Genomic DNA, 16,506 nt, shown 5'->3' on the forward strand with positions numbered 1-16,506 from the left:
AGCACCACGCGCAGCTCCTGATCGCCGCTATTAAATGTCCACCCCGATAAGCGACTTCGTCGAGCTAAATTTCGATTTAAAGCTTTCGTGACTGCAAGGATTCATCTTCTTTGGTTCTTTCGGTAAAGTCACGTAGAATGAGAATAAAATAATAAATTAATAAAATAAAATAACACAAAAAAAACGTTCGTTGAGCTACTTATGTGTGGCCAGGTCGCTTCTGAAAAGGAGCTTTATAAACTCGGTGGGCCTTACCTGGTAAAAAAAAAAATATTTTTTAAATGCTCGTTTTACAAGACAGCTGCAATCCTCTCGGGGGGGGGGGGGGGAAACGAGTTAATGTTTGCAGTGGGAAAAAAAAGTGAGGTGAGATCTCCCCGTCTTGTCTTTTGTTTAGGCTCGCCTTGTTAAAACAAATGCTGCCATTTGTCCTGCGCAGTAAAATGTCTTTTAACACTGCAGTGACACGAGTGGGGAAATGTAAAGCAAATATTTGCATGTTTGTACGGAATCATTGCATCGCGGTTAGCGCACTGTGCTATGAACTCGGTGGTGACCTTGCTTCAATTCCTGACCTTGTTTAACAACAGTGGTGAGTGATATATGAACCTGTTCTGGACCTCTGCTAGGTTGCCTCGTTGTGTAAACATCAGCGCTTGCCCAAATACTAAGATGGTCTCTTGCACAATGACAGTCTTAATAGGTGTTCTGCTAAAAGCACTTGCTCCAACGGTCTATATGGCTAAACAAGAATATTTGTGTGTGTGTGTGTTTAAAAAGATGTGAGGTCAGTCGAGTCCGGGGTGATGGAAGACGAGGATTACCAAGACCTTCCGGTTTCCAACAAACAAAGATCACGTAATCCTATGCACAAACTCACTGCCACAGATTTAGCGATATTCTCACACATGCCTTTTACTAACCACTGTTGCATACTTTCAGGTGACATTGACACTGAAAAAGACACAGAAACTGAGAAAGGGACCACTGCTTTTTCTGCTGTTTCTCAGGTACAAAAACACGCGTGTGCATAACCATCATCGTCAATAGCGGTGATTTATTCTCTGCTTAATGAATGCTTCCTTACAAAGTCTCTATACCTCGTGATATTGAACTCCCAATTAGATGAATTTTCAACATTCGGAACTGCAACTTGATCAATGATTTTACTTTACCGTTTGCATTGTTTCCATTTTCTCTCTCTCTCAGTTTCACAATCTCGTTCGCTCCATGTATCTCTACGTGTCATTTTCATAAGTTGTAAATAATCGATACTTGCACGATTCGATACATGTATCATGAGCATGATAATCAATCTTCTTTGGTTCTTTCGGTAAAGTCACGTAGAATGAGAATAAAATAATAAAGTAAAACAATAAAATTCTCACGACGATTTTATTCGTTTATTCTCATTCTACGTGACTTTACCGAACGAACCAAAGAAGATGAATCCTTGCAGTCACGAAAGCTTTAAATCGAAATGATAATCATTGTTTAGTCAAATGAAGCGTCACATGCCTCTAGTATCAACAGCAAAGCGAGGGCGAAGATGCAGTCTGATGTAATTTCTTTTGTTTTTGCACGTTAACAGGGAGCTGCAGACAGTGGATTGTTTGTAACAAGTCCTGTGACAATGTCTGCACTGACGGAACCTGGCACGGTCATGGGTGAGCTGTTATTTTTGTTTTCTCTTCATGGTTTTTGTATCGGCAGGGATGGGACAAAGGCTCCGTTAGAATTACTTGCAAAGCAGTTCATCTCTTCCGTTGTTAGAGAATGGCCTGCAGAAGCAACTATCACAGAGCTACCAATGAGGTTCCTTTCAAATGACCTCTGCCCCACACAGCAGGGGGGAATAATTTCCCTGCATACCCTGACAGTAAAAGTGTAGTGTTTATAATGACGAATAAACTTCTTATGAGGCACACTCTGTTTATTGTAATACTTCTTTTACACAGTCCTTAACACACAGAGGGGTAATACGGTCCCCTCACCCGATACCCTAAGAAGGTACAGCCTCCGGACTTAGCGTCACCTACACACAGGTCTCTTGCTAACCTAAGGAGGTACAGCCTCCTATCTTGGCGGGACTTACTCACACGTCTACCGCTATCCTAGAGTCCTCCGGCTGGGACCTAGGGGAGGCTATTTGACCCACCGCTGACCCGGCAGGTCTTGACCACTGGGTATGCCGAGCCTTAGCCCTCAGAAGGGCTGGAAGGCTGGGTCCAGGATCCTAGCTATCTTCAGCCCGGGCTTCAGTCTTCGTGTAGGGAGAGAACTCCCCGCGCTCTGCGCGGTCACCCTTCTTATACCCGTTTGTGGCCAGGTGTAACCAATCACACATTCCCACGTGGAACTGTCTGATTGGTTCTTACCAAACTGTGGCTACGATCCACTTCACCTCGTCTGACCCCAACCGTTATGTACACAGAGGAAACGCTGCACTGCCCCTTTGATACATAGTGGCAATGCAGGTTACCGAACAGTGAGTAGTTAACACCTCTACAAAAGCAATATTTCAATTCGTAGAACTACTATTTAGTCAAATCAGTTTGCAGTACTAAATGTCGTGGAGGTTTTTTTTTTAATGCAGTGGCCGGCTTGAGACCATCAAGCAGTCTTGCGACGACCATTGCTCTCATAGGGAAATTACTACCCTCTACCACGTGTGTAAAAGAGGATATGGAAGCAATCGCTCTGTGATATCCATTTCTGTGGACCATTCTCTCATTGGTGACCGGCCTGAGACCATAAATTCGCTACACTTGAGAACACTGGGTTAATCACGAGTGGTTGAAACCTAGATGTGGCATGAGATCTAAACAACAAGTCACAAGCCCATATACAATGCGTTGTAGATGGGGCCAACTCTGTGGGCGCAGACACAGCAGTACAATTACACGTTTTGTTGATGTGCAGCTGTGCATTAAAAAAGACAATCACGGCTCCTGCGCTCGGTAAATGTAGCTAATCTGGGCAGAATTAAGCCTAAGCCCTTGATGAATTTAAAATGTAATTCCACAGGTTGAACCATGTGTGAGATAGAGTGCAAAATGTGTTCACTCCTTTAAAGGAATGGGCAAGATTCACTCTGCGTCTGAACAGACAATTGAGTGCATAACAATCTAAAATTACATCTTTAATCTGCTGTTATTAACCCTTATGAAAGAAGAAGTGCAGAATATGAAGGTTTACGTTTTATGCTTATAGAATGGTAAGCTAGCGTAATAAAATTGTTGGATAATTCATGAATTTGGACGATTAAAATGACACTCGGTACAGTTGGTTACAGTTGTTTGCTGTAGAAGTAAACTTTGACTGTAGTTCAGGAAGGACAACAACTTCGCCACATTAGTGATTTACGTTGCCATTAAAATCAAACGATGTATAATATGTGATGCTTCGGGCAAAAGGGCAGTCATCATAGCAGTGTAAATGTTCGCTTCCCACAGCTTGTCAACAAAGTCATTACCACTTGCTTATAAAAAAAACAAGTGCTCACATTAGGCGTGTAATAATGCAGTCCCTTACGAACTATGATTCTATGAATTGCCATGATTCAGGGCGGCAGATCGATAAAAAAAAATCTATGCTTTTTTTACGTCCCATTTTTTCCATCTCGTTTCTTTTGTCATTTTGTTTTCTCCGTTTGCCTAACTGAAAGATTAGCATATAATCTACATGTAACATACGTAGATCATGTACACGTGTACAGATCCTTTTTGTGTATAGACTGCTGGATGAAGGCCTTCCCACACTCTGCGTGTCATGGGGGTTTCCTCGACCATACTTCCCCGTGCTGGCTGGTGTGGGTTTGGTGAAGGCGAGGAGAAAAAAAAAACGCAGGAGTCTGGAAGCACAGCACAGCGATGGAATTGTTCAGCATTGCCCTGTGCTGCCCGCCACGTAGCTCCCGCAGCCCTATGACAACCTTTGTTTGGCGCCAGAGAAATAAAGCCCTGTCGTGATTTAATGAAATGTTACATGTTGCAGCTTTGCCTCCAGCGTCAGAATCGAGGGTCGAGGCGGAGTTCGAAGCGTGGAGTCGCGAGCTCAACTCATCGCTGAGCCCCAACGAGACCGTTATTGTGGAGGACGGCCGCACCGGACAGAGGATCGTCAGGTCGCGGCAGACGCCAACGCAGATGGGACCTCCAAGCAGGAGCAAAACGTCCGTCTCCATCATCCTACCCTCCCAGGGTGCGTCATCCTTTGAGCGGCAGCTATCCCGAGCTGTTCGCCCTTCGGATTCATGCAGGGTGTATGTGTGTGTGTTGAACTTCATTCGCACTGTACCTAGCCAACCGTGCTTATAGGAGGTGTGGGGGGAAGGAGAATGTGAGGATAATGAAATGCAACGGAGGTTTTGTTTGTGTGTATATTGTAGTAAACTACTAGACAAAGGTCTGTTTGTTATTACCACCATCATCATGGGCCATTGCCCATCTATTTCTGGATATAGGCTTTAACACACAGTCGGCATCTCTAAAGGTCCTGGGATGCCACAATGCATCTTGTAAAATAATATTGTATTCTGATTTGAATTGGTACATCTTTCTTTCCCTCTGCCTGTAGGTGTGGATGATCCAGAATCATTCCGTTCCGATGAAGACAGCTCGAGCGTGCTCTCAAACGCATTTAAAGACTTAAAGGAACAGCATTCAAATAAAAACGTATCTGAGACCAGCCAGAACCGTGAGAGGCAAGGGCAGTTATTTAATTTGTCAATCTAAATGTATATTTAGCACATATTGAAAATGTGAATTCTCAAACCATGTGGCTTAAAGCGAACACACTCGCACAATATGCTGCCAAGCTGCACCGGTGTCTTCCTGTTCTGAAATAAATGTGGATACGTAAGCATAAGACCAGGCCATGTTACGCAGACATAACCCAACTTGAAATGTACTCATTTCATCCTTACAGTCGTGGTGGGATGAACTACAGGGGGTAATTATGTGCACACAAGTAATAATCACTTACCCAATGTCTGATACATACTTCCCGAGACTGCCAATACTGTATGCAGTTATACTTCTCTGAACAGCGGCGATTAAGGTGTGCGTTTGCGTTGACAGTTCGTGCACACAAAAATAGGTTGCGTTATGCATTGAAGCAACCGTTCTGACATTCGAGGCGGTACGATCATCACTAAGCGACGTTTTATTTGTTCAGTGAAATGTGTGGAATGGGCTTAAAAACACGATTAATCTCGTTGCAGATCGGCACAAGAAACTGGAAAGAACAAGGCCGTTGTGTCAAAGAAAGGCAAACGCCCCGAGGCAAGGGGCGACAAAGACACGCGGTCGGCAAAGCGCTCTGTCGAGACGCGGGAGCACGCGTCCGTGCGGGAGGGTTCAACGGGGGGGATGAGCCACACCGTGGAGAGGCGGACATCCAGCAACGACCCGGACGACGCGTGGGAAGACAGCGTGGGTGATAACGCAGAGGCGCCCTCGAGGGCCGTGAGTAACACAACCGAGGCACGTGGGATGTGGCAAAAAGGGATCGTCAAGAGCACTGAGCTAACATTGCTGAGATCCTCGGGGTTTGAATATGGCATAGCGTTCCATGATTTTAAACAAGCACGGTCACGGGTTCTCGAGATCCATGAGTAATGTAATGCTGAACTAATTTCATAAACCATAGGTATCACCCGAGGCGTCTTAAGAGGTGGCAGGTTGTTAAAGAGGTCAGGGCACTGAGCTGGCACCAACGGGATACTAGGGCACAATCTGGTGCAGCCACTCATGATTAAATTGGGCTCTCAAGTGTGAGCTGATGGTCTCAGTTGGGACCATCAGCTAAAAAAAAAAACCCATCACGGTACATTGTTTTTTTCATTTCATTTAGATAAATACCAGCATGTGATATTCGATTTAAAGGTTTTGTGACTGCAAGGATTCATCTTCTTTGGTTATTTCGGTAAAGTCACGTAGAATGAGAATAAAATAATAAATTGATAAAATAAAATAACACAATAAAATTCTCATGAGACGTCTCGTCCCTTCACCTGATGAAGGCCGCTTGTGTTGTGGCCGAAACGTCGTGAGAATTTTATTGTGTTATTTTATTTTATCAATTTATTATTTTATTCTCATTCTACGTGACTTTACCGAAAGAACCAAAGCACATGTGATATTCATTAAGAGTATTCAATGTGACAAACATGTCGTAGCAAGTGCGCCTCCTAGTGTGTGGTTCAAATAGTTCTCGTGGTGGGGCGTTATCGTACAGCGGCTCGCGCGCTGCGCTACGAACCCGGCGACCCGGTGTTCGGTTCCCGCTCACGGTCAACATCAGCGACGATTATCTGAACCGGTCCTGGGCCCTCCCTTTTTAGGTCGACTCAGCCTCAAATGAGCGCCTGCTGCGGTGTTTAAACATCGCCACGGGGGAGACAAAGGCGGCCGGGAGTGGTGCTGGCCACCCAATCTTTCGTGTGCCGCGCCGGCTTTCATAGGTGCAATTGCCCCTACAGTCTGTAAAGGCTAAACGGGGGATATTTGTCTTTAAAATAGTTCACCGGATCGGATCTCAGTGGCAGCCCTGTAAAAAAAGAAATCTGCTTCTGTGAGCTGTTCTCGAACACGCAGGGCTGCAGAGCTCTAGCAATGTTTCCAAATGGATTCTTAATCCCATGACATGACGCCGATCGCGCAAATGGATTAAAATTGGGTTTATAGACACGTGCTGCTATTTACAGCCAGGCCTATCCTGGTGTAAGCAATAATATATGGGCTATCTAATTAATTATTTATGATTCGATTCCTCGATTAGTTGAACAGAAATTAGATGGGGAGAAAAACCTCGCTCTTTTCCCACGTGTGCCGCTGGACGGGAGGTGGGGATTTATGATGTCTTCGGCATCATCAACCGCGTCACACTGAGCATGGGTTGTAGGGGGTGACCGCCATTTTAAACGGGGCCCCAGTCATCGGCTGCACCAAAAGTGGTCAATTATCATATAGTCGTTGGTTGAACAACTCTGTGGGTTAATTGTCCCAGCTCTGTTATACATGGCGGCTTGAGGGCTCTGCTGCCAACGTGTAACACCAGGGATCCGGTGCCAATTTGATTGGGTTGTGCAATTGCCAAAACTCCCGTGTTTTCTTTGGACGCAGGCACCATCTTGGTCTGCTGTGCGCACGCACAGAAGCACGATATTTAAATCGGGATAAAACTGTGGCAGACCCACATCGAACGGGGAATTTTATTATCTAGGATAGATAGAGACATAATAGTCAAGAGGGCACACACAGGGTCGGTGGGGGGGCGGGGTCCATTAGACCATTACGGTATTGGCACTGGCATTAAACCGCTTCGTGCAAAGGGCTTGACAGTCATGGTATTTAAGTGGGTGACGTCTACGTACCAAGCTGAGTTTTCATTTTTCCTGAGGTGGCCGAGTGGCTCAGGACCAGCACACCGTAGATATCCTTGTTCTTGATTTTGGGTTTCGGCCACGTGTGATTATCGTAATCCGATTACCAATAACTGCACAAACGCAATCGCACGAAATTTGGGCATTTTTGGCTACGCTTAAGCCTCGACCCTTAAAAAAACACACGTTTGACAAGTGATGACCAATTTTTTCAGAGCATTAAAAAGGTGTCCCTAGCGTAGATAAAGAGGGCCACTGAAGTGGCATCAGAGGTAGGTCTGTGATGTCATCTTCTGGGTGATGCACTGCTCGCTGTCGAGTTGCAAATAATACAAATAGGGGAAAAATAAAATAAAAGCTCCGTATTTAATTTTCTATAATGGAAGCATTGCAAGCAAGTTGTTATTTTTTTTGTTATTAGCACGTGTGTTTTATTCTAACCATCTGCTTTGTTTTTAATGCACAAGGAAACGAGAATCGCAAAAGAAACGAAAACTAAAAAGTCCGAGGGCAGTACAAAAGCCAAAGCGAACGAAAATGAACGGAATGCTTTTGTTGTAGGTAAGACATTATAAATGACTTCCAGCGCCTAGCTTCGAGTCGCACAGGCAACGTTACACATCCCCTGTCCTGTTTTTGTACTACGTAACTCTTAGCTTCAGCTGCATCCAGTTATGTAATGTTGGATCAAACCGTTGATATCGATTCTTAAGATTATAATAATAATAAAATAATGATTTCAACTTGTAACAGGCCACACAGTATTCGCTCACGATCGAATAGAGGCGATAATTTCAGAGGCACGTGGAACCACAGGCAAATGGCAAAAGGCAGCCAGGTGGTGATCGACCACTACATTCCCCCCCTCCCTGCAAGACTGTAGTCCTCTATATATATCGGCCAATTAATGAGTGTTTACATGATGCATATGTACAGCCATTTTGTCAATCCGCTGCTGAGTGAGAGTCTCCCCACACCATGCAGATGGTGGGGGTTCTACGAGGCATACTTTGCAGCACTGTTCAGTGTGGGATGAAGGAGAAGCATAGACATTGGAGCACAGTATAGAACAACGGATTTGCTGCACTGCCCTACACTAACAACGCAGCCCTGCAGCGGCAGCCTACAAGACCTGTTTCATGCATGGTGGACGCTCAACGCAAGCACCATCCAGGCTCAACATCCTACTGAGCCTCCGAGGTCTGATGAGATCCTACTGGATCATCGAAAGGATACAAAAATAACGGTTGTTTCTTTACAATCGCTATTCAGTGCATGTATTGCGAGTGTAAGAATCGATGTTCAAGAAATGAATCGACACTTGGCAAACCGTAGACGTACCCATCTCAAAGGATCACTGCGCGGGTGAAATATTATCGACACATTATATTCTTAGTTTTTTCGGTAAAGTCACGTTGAAGAGAAACAACAAAATAACAAAATATATATAAAACAATAAAAAATTCTCACGACGTTTCGACCATAACTCAAACGGTCATCATCAGGTGTGTTGGTTTGCATAAATTTATTTTTAAACGGCACATTTATTTATTTATAAAAAACGTTGGCGTCACGCACAGCGATTTGGCAGTTTGCCCCGGACTAGTCCATCTATTTTTTTTTAAAAGAGGAGGGGGGAGACGAAATTTTTTATAATGTATGCTGTCTGAAAGCCACTGTAAGCGTGAACAATCAATTAAGAACTGAAATGGTTTATCAAATCTTTCCAATGATTGCTAAGATAGAATCCATCTTCTCGGTTGAAATTGTCTCTGTGCTTGTATATGTGGATAGCCTCATGAACGAATCTCTCATGGAAGCCAGATGGCTTACAAAGAACCTCCGTCTTGGAAAAGTCAATGGCATGTGAGCCTACTGAATTAGAACAATGATCTGCTACGGCCGAGGTGTTGGTCCTACCGTGTTTAAGGTCTGCTTTATGTTCACGAATGCGGTCCGAGACATGGCGTTTGGTTTCTCCAATGTAACTACTACCACAGAGGCAACTTAGTTTGTAGACACCAGGGTATTGTATGTCCGGAATCACATCTTTTACAGACGGAACCAGATCACGGATTTTATGTAATGTGTTGAAACGGACCTGGATCTTGTGTTTATTCAAGATTTTGGAGATCTTTTTTGTGATCCCAGCAATGTAGGGTAAAGTGATGGTTTTGAAAGGCTCCTCAAGAGGGTTCTTCTTCATGGTTTGAGTGATAGCTTTGCGGATTGTATAGTCGGAGTAACCATTAGCCCTAAGAGCTTGGTGTACGTGCTTGAGTTCACTGCTTATGTGTTCCTGGTCGGATATGCATTGGGCTCTATGATACAGAGTCTTGATGAGAGAATTCTTCTGTGATGGATGGTGGTGGGAATCCGGTTTCAGATAAGCATCCGTATGGGTAGCTTTCCTGTAGACAGAGTGGCTCATTGAACCATCAGGTCTCTTTTTAATTAGGACATCCAAAATTTAACCTCCTCTTCAACAAAAGACCGGACCCACACACCAAAAAGTTAGACGTTAATAAAGTCGTAATTAATCGCAGTAACAGTTCTATTTCCGATGGTCTGAAATCCGTTTTAGCTAAAGGTCTAAACTTTGCAGTCACACCTAAACACATACCAGTTAATGATATAATTGCCCAAGTAGACGTTGCTCTCAGGGGCCTGGGTCACATCGCTGCAGACGTAGCAAGATCTGAAATCGCTGCAACCCTCAAAAACGCTAAGATGCCAGCTAGCAACCTCAGCAAAGATGAGCGTTTTGAATTATATAAATTAAAAAAGAGGAATGATATTGTAGTTCTCTCAGCTGACAAAGGCAATGCTACTGTCATCATGGATAAAATAGAATACAACAACAAAATTAAAGAATTACTCGACGATGGTAGTTATACAAAAATAAAAAGAGATCCCACCAACAGCCTCGTCACACAAACCAACAAAATAATGTCTGATTCAACCGCATTAATTGATCAATCTAAACAGTTTTCGTTGAAACCTTCTGCTGCCAGGCCACCAAGATTATACGGCTTACCAAAAATACATAAAGTTGATACACCTCTTCGTCCCATAGTCTCTACTATCAGCTCCCCCACCTACAAACTAGCTCGTTTTTTGTCTGAAATCCTGCGTCCTTTCACTGGAAAGACCACCTCTGCGGTACAAAATTCTACTCACCTGGTATCAACAATCAAGGGTATTTCCCTGTCCCCAGACGACCTGCTTGTCAGTTTTGATGTAGTTTCCTTATTCACCAAGGTTCCTGTACCTGACACCATTGCAATCATTGAAGACTTGGTTCATCAAGGACTAAACACTGAGGTACCCCCCCTGGTGAGACACTGTTTAACCAATACATACTTCACTTGGAATGGAACTTTCTACAAACAAACTGAGGGCACCCCAATGGGCTCCCCCCTTTCTCCAGTTATAGCTAACATTTTCATGGAGAAATTTGAGACTGACGCCATCCAGACTGCCACTCTGCGCCCAACCTTATGGAAGAGGTACGTGGATGACACTTTTGTCATCTGGCCACATGGCCGGCCTGCTCTAGACCAATTCTTCGACCACATCAATTCCATACACCCAGCCATCAGATTTACCATGGAAGTCGAAATAGATGGCAAGATACCTTTTTTGGATGTCCTAATTAAAAAGAGACCTGATGGTTCAATGAGCCACTCTGTCTACAGGAAAGCTACCCATACGGATGCTTATCTGAAACCGGATTCCCACCACCATCCATCACAGAAGAATTCTCTCATCAAGACTCTGTATCATAGAGCCCAATGCATATCCGACCAGGAACACATAAGCAGTGAACTCAAGCACGTACACCAAGCTCTTAGGGCTAATGGTTACTCCGACTATACAATCCGCAAAGCTATCACTCAAACCATGAAGAAGAACCCTCTTGAGGAGCCTTTCAAAACCATCACTTTACCCTACATTGCTGAGATCACAAAAAAGATCTCCAAAATCTTGAATAAACACAAGATCCAGGTCCGTTTCAACACATTACATAAAATCCGTGATCTGGTTCCGTCTGTAAAAGATGTGATTCCGGACATACAATACCCTGGTGTCTACAAACTAAGTTGCCTCTGTGGTAGTAGTTACATTGGATAAACCAAACGCCATGTCTCGGACCGCATTCGTGAACATAAAGCAGACCTTAAACACGGTAGGACCAACACCTCGGCCGTAGCAGATCATTGTTCTAATTCAGTAGGCTCACATGCCATTAACTTTTCCAAGGCGGAGGTTCTTTGTAAGCCATCTGGCTTCCATGAGAGATTCGTTCATGAGGCTATCCACATATACAAGCACAGAGACAATTTCAACCGAGAAGATGGATTCTATCTTAGCAATCATTGGAAAGATTTGATAAACCATTTCAGTTCTTAATTGATTGTTCACGCTTACAGTGGCTTTCAGACAGCATACATTATAAAAAATTTCGTCTCCCCCCTCCTCTTTAAAAAAAAAAATAGATGGACTAGTCCTGGGCAAACTGCCAAATCGCTGCGCGTGACGCCAACGTTTTTTTTATAAATAAATAAATGTGCCGTTTAAAAATAAATTTATGCAAACCAACACACCTGATGATGACCGTTTGAGTTATGGTCGAAACATCGTGAGCATTTTTTATTGTTTTATATATATTTTGTTATTTTGTTGTTTCTCTTCAACGTGACTTTACCGAAAAAACTAAGAATATGAATTACTGCAGTCACGAAAGCTTTAAATCAAAATTTTATTATCGACACGTTTAAAAAAAATGCGCCTTAACGTTTCCCCCCTTTTTAGGCAAACCCAGGAAAACGCGGACGAGCGAAGCGACGCAAAAAGGAGCCGATGGGGAAAAAGCGCCGCCTTCGTCAAAAAAAGAATCCGGTGACGAGCAAAGGAGGAAGAAGCCATCGCGGCGTTCCGCGGGGCCGCCGGAAAATGGTGGCAGCAGGGGAACGGACGATCAGGACTCGGGGAGAGACGACAACTCGGCTTTCCAAGACGATGCGACTGGGCGGCATCGCCGAGGAAGAAGGGGGAGCCAAGTGCGGGCCCACAAACTGGGCAGCCAAACGTCGGAGGGCCAACTTGTTGAACCTGGCAAGGAGGTGAGGAAGCCTGCTGAACAGTGCTGTGCTGTACAGCGAAACACCGCACATTTAGCCGTCACATATCCACCGGGCCAATGAACTGACGCCCGGTGCCGTATTGTGCATTGTGTAACTGTATATAATTAATTATATATGCTCACATATCAGACCTTTGTTTTACACGCTTTTTATTAACTCACTCCGTATGTTGTTGTTGTTGTATCCTCAAATCTTGTAACTCAATTTTAACTCACTTCCCAATGTGGTATCGACTGCAAACTTGGTATACTTATGTCATGCTGATGACAATACTATATTCTATCATTAAAAATTTTAATATATATTTTTAAACATTATATTTTATATGTTTTGTTTCGTCTTGGGTCTAATTGTCCACACTCAGCTGACGTTGGTTGCAAATCACCACGGTCCTTTACGTTATGGCAAGCTTCGCGGCCACTTTCTGGATTCGTGGAGTTCTTCTATTACTAGTACTGTGCATTTCATTAAAGCGTGTTTTTAAAAAAGTTATTTAAAATATTAATTATTATCAAATATCTGCCTATATCTCAGTCCCCAGAGGCGAATATGCGTTGTAGTACTGTGCCAAATCAATCCGAGTACGTAAGTAAATTAGTTCAATGACATTTACTCTCTTGAAGATGGTTTATTTGGAGGTGGGTGGCCTGATGGACCAAGGAAAGGGTCAGCATGCTGAATCGGCACTGCTCACATCCTGGGTTCGTATCCTGGCTGCCACCTGTGATTAAATTTGTTTCTGAAGTATAGGGAGTTCATGGACTCAGCAATGACTGCACAATACAACCGTCACGTGATATTGGTTTTGTTTTTACTTTTATTTCGCCATGTTCAAACTGTTACTGATGTTTTTTTCCCGTATCGTTTCTCTCCATTCTAGTGGCGCCCTCTGCACTCCTTCAGTCCATATTTTCTCTCAGGCACACTCTGCCTCTGTTGCCTTTCACTCCTGTTGCCATTGCTTTGCATGATTCCCATTTGATGCCATTCTCAGACTCCCAAGATTTTATTTGAGCTGGTCAGACCAATTTAGCAAAGCAGCCCTTTTATACACGGCTAGTACCGTAGCAGTTTGCATTCTTCTTTTTTTATATCGTTGTTATTCTTGATCCATATTTTTTCAATATCGGGTGAATCCACTTACTCCTGTCATGCTACAATTCTTTTCATTTGAATTTTGGGCGTAACACTACTACGTGGCCAAACTAAAAAAAAAATTGCGACCATAGTATTGGCCACAAATTAAAAAAAACACATTTTTAAAAATATCGTTTGATATGGCTCCTCCAACAGGGTCGTCTGTTAGAGGAGCCACGCACAGCTGAACACTTGAGTACCGTCACTGACAGTGCACAATATCGTTTGATATCGTTCTGAATGGAACTTGGTAAAGCCCTGTCCTGTACGATACACCTTGCTGGTCTCGCCAAGGAATGTAAACCACCAAGCGAACTCCTCGAAGCAACCGTTTTTGGCTCGCCACTGAACAACGACGGTCAGAGCAACGGTCAGCGCATCTGAAAGCACGTGATGCGGCTCTCTGGAACGCTCTTCTTTTCGATATTAGGAATCCACTGAAACCTATGCACTTTTAAATCATCGAGATTGAAAACTCCTTTCTTTGAAACTGATTTTTGTGTTCAGTTTGTTGTGCTTCCCCTGCACCTCTGATTAGCATGGTTGGCGACGTGTGAAAGAAGTTCAACGTACGGTAGAGTACATACACAGAGGCTAAGCCTATACGCTGTCCAAGTCGAGCAGCTGAGACTCGAACCGCGTGTGTGTGCGCGAGTGGCAGCCGGGGTCGGACGGGCAATCGCCGGCTCTGTCGGAGCGCGAGGCTCGGCGGGCGGCGCAGTCGGAGCAGCGGCGGCTGGAGGTCGAACGGCGGAGGCAGGAGAGCGAGTCGCAGCGGCTCCAGGAGCTGGAGCAGCAGGACAGGGAGGAGGTCATGAGGGCCGAGCTGGAGGAGGCACGGCTCCGGCGCGAAGAGGAGGCGAGGTGAGGGGGACGGGACTGACCGCACCCCACAGGGCCCGGCTCTCCTTGCTGGCACCAAGCTATTACTGTGACAGCACGGACAATATGTGCAGCATTGCTTTGCGGCTACAAAATTAGTTTTAAAAGGAGGAAATTGTATGACGGTAAAACAAGAGTCATTTGTCCTCCAACGTACACAGCCCGCCTGTATTCCTGTACACTCGTCCAGTGCGTGCTCTTACATAATCAGCCAATACCTCTTTGTTTAGTTTGTTGTCTTTCCCCCACTACTTATGGTGTGAAAGAAGTTCAACATACATACATACAATACGTACTCCGACATACGTATCCAGTGCATTCTCAGACATTAACCAGGACATACTCCTACACATTCAGCTCGCGACATAGTCTCACACCTCTTTTTTTTCCATTGCACAACCCGAGCCATGCCAAGCTATCTCCGAACAGCTTAGGTGCCATGATGGTTTTTTTTTTTCCCACGAGTTAGTTAGTTAGTTAATCCTCTTCATCCCCTATGGGACAGGAGGCCACAGTGAGTTCCCTCCACTCCTTCCTGTCCTTGGCAACATGTTGAGCCTCACCCCAAGAGAGGTTGATCGCTGCTACCAGCTCGTCCTACACTGTCTTGCGCCACGTGGCCTCGGGTCTCCCAGGTTTCCTTTTGCCCGGTGGTGTCGATCTTAGGGGCAATATTTTGGTATACGGTCCTGGTCCATTCTGAGTACATGTCCGAGCCATCTGAGTCACCGTCCCTTGATGTTTTTTTTTTTTTCCACTACAGAACCAGAACTGTGATGTCGGCCTGCCGCTGCCATCGCACGCAATAAGCGATTTTAAACGCACGTAGGTGACGCGGTTGCGCTGATCAAGCTGTCGCGACGTCGCTCACAACGGACGTGTCGTTAGCCCTGTGTCTGGCCCTGCTTTCGCCTCAAACCAGATTCAATTGTTTTGAGGCCATCATAGCGTGGACTTGGTACTGGCACATTGCCAGTGGAAAGCCACCCGTACCACGATGGCTCGGTGCCCACACGGCTTGGATGTGCCAGTGACGAATAGGGTATGAACATAGTTAACCAGCGCATGCTCAAACTTATCGTCAAAACTTTTGGCCACGTGTCCAGTTTTGACGAGCTATCTGAGCTGTTTGCCAAGTGCCCTGTCCCCCCCTCCTTGTCCGACTCAGGCAGAAGAAGCGGCAGCAGGAGCTGGAGCGACTCAAGGTGCAGGAGCTGGAGATGAAGCGGATGGAGCGCGAGCGGGCTGAGCGTGAGCGCGAGCGCCGGCAGCAGGAGGAGCACCGTCGCAGGGTACTCGAGATCCAGCGCAGGAAGCAGGAGGAGGAGGCCCTGAAGAAAGGTCAAATCCCCGCACCCTCTCTTTCTCTCTCTCCTGTATCGAGCACATGAACGAAAATTAAACTATTTTTATTTTACCAGGTAAGGCCCACTGAGCTATATAGCTCTTTTTCCGAAGCGACCTGGCCACAAATTAGCTGAACGAAGCGGCTTATCGCGCGTAAATTTATAACAGCCAAATCCTCTAAACGCATTTTGATTCTAAATAGAGGGAAAAGCCAGAGGACCCGGAGAAAAATCCACACGACCATGGGGAGCGAGACATGCAAACTCCAAATATACAGACGTCAGGGTTGGGATCGAACTCACGACCTCCTGTATACCAGGCGAGGTAGTTAACATCTCACCACCAACATGGCGGGTGAAGCATTGTCAACGGACACCTCTGCTGATCGACCTTGCAATGCACATTACTGTTTGGTGGATCGTTTGCGGCGGCGGCGTAGAGACTGGGAATTATTATCTCTTCTAATCCGTTTTACTCTTATAATGATGCCCAGTGAATGAACTTACGGATACAGCAGTGGGGGGCTGGAGCAGTGGTGCAAATATTAGCGCACCCCATGTCTCACATCAGTGATCACATCTCACATCAATGGTAAGCCATATCTAA

The 16,506-nt window shown here is 45.0% G+C and overlaps 1 protein-coding gene across 4 annotated transcripts in view; it reads left to right on the forward strand.

Moving 5' to 3' along the window:
* The window catches only part of KIAA2012 (KIAA2012 ortholog), a 33,456-nt gene that overhangs the window by 12,955 nt on the left and 3,995 nt on the right, over window positions 1-16,506 (forward strand). For all 4 annotated transcript variants that reach the window (XM_032957233.2, XM_032957232.2, XM_032957231.2 and 1 more), the window contains exons 14-23: window positions 781-858; window positions 943-1,010; window positions 1,592-1,667; window positions 3,997-4,203; window positions 4,579-4,705; window positions 5,225-5,468; window positions 7,855-7,948; window positions 12,203-12,513; window positions 14,333-14,535; window positions 15,722-15,894. In XM_032957233.2, the coding sequence (XP_032813124.2) occupies window positions 781-858; window positions 943-1,010; window positions 1,592-1,667; window positions 3,997-4,203; window positions 4,579-4,705; window positions 5,225-5,468; window positions 7,855-7,948; window positions 12,203-12,513; window positions 14,333-14,535; window positions 15,722-15,894 (1,581 nt within the window). The remainder of the gene's footprint in view (window positions 1-780; window positions 859-942; window positions 1,011-1,591; window positions 1,668-3,996; window positions 4,204-4,578; window positions 4,706-5,224; window positions 5,469-7,854; window positions 7,949-12,202; window positions 12,514-14,332; window positions 14,536-15,721; window positions 15,895-16,506) is intronic.

This window comes from Petromyzon marinus, chromosome 19, assembly GCF_048934315.1.
Source record: "Petromyzon marinus isolate PM22_M1 ecotype Great Lakes invasive population chromosome 19, UKy_Petmar_22M1.pri1.0, whole genome shotgun sequence".
Classification (NCBI taxonomy): domain Eukaryota; kingdom Metazoa; phylum Chordata; class Hyperoartia; order Petromyzontiformes; family Petromyzontidae; genus Petromyzon; species Petromyzon marinus.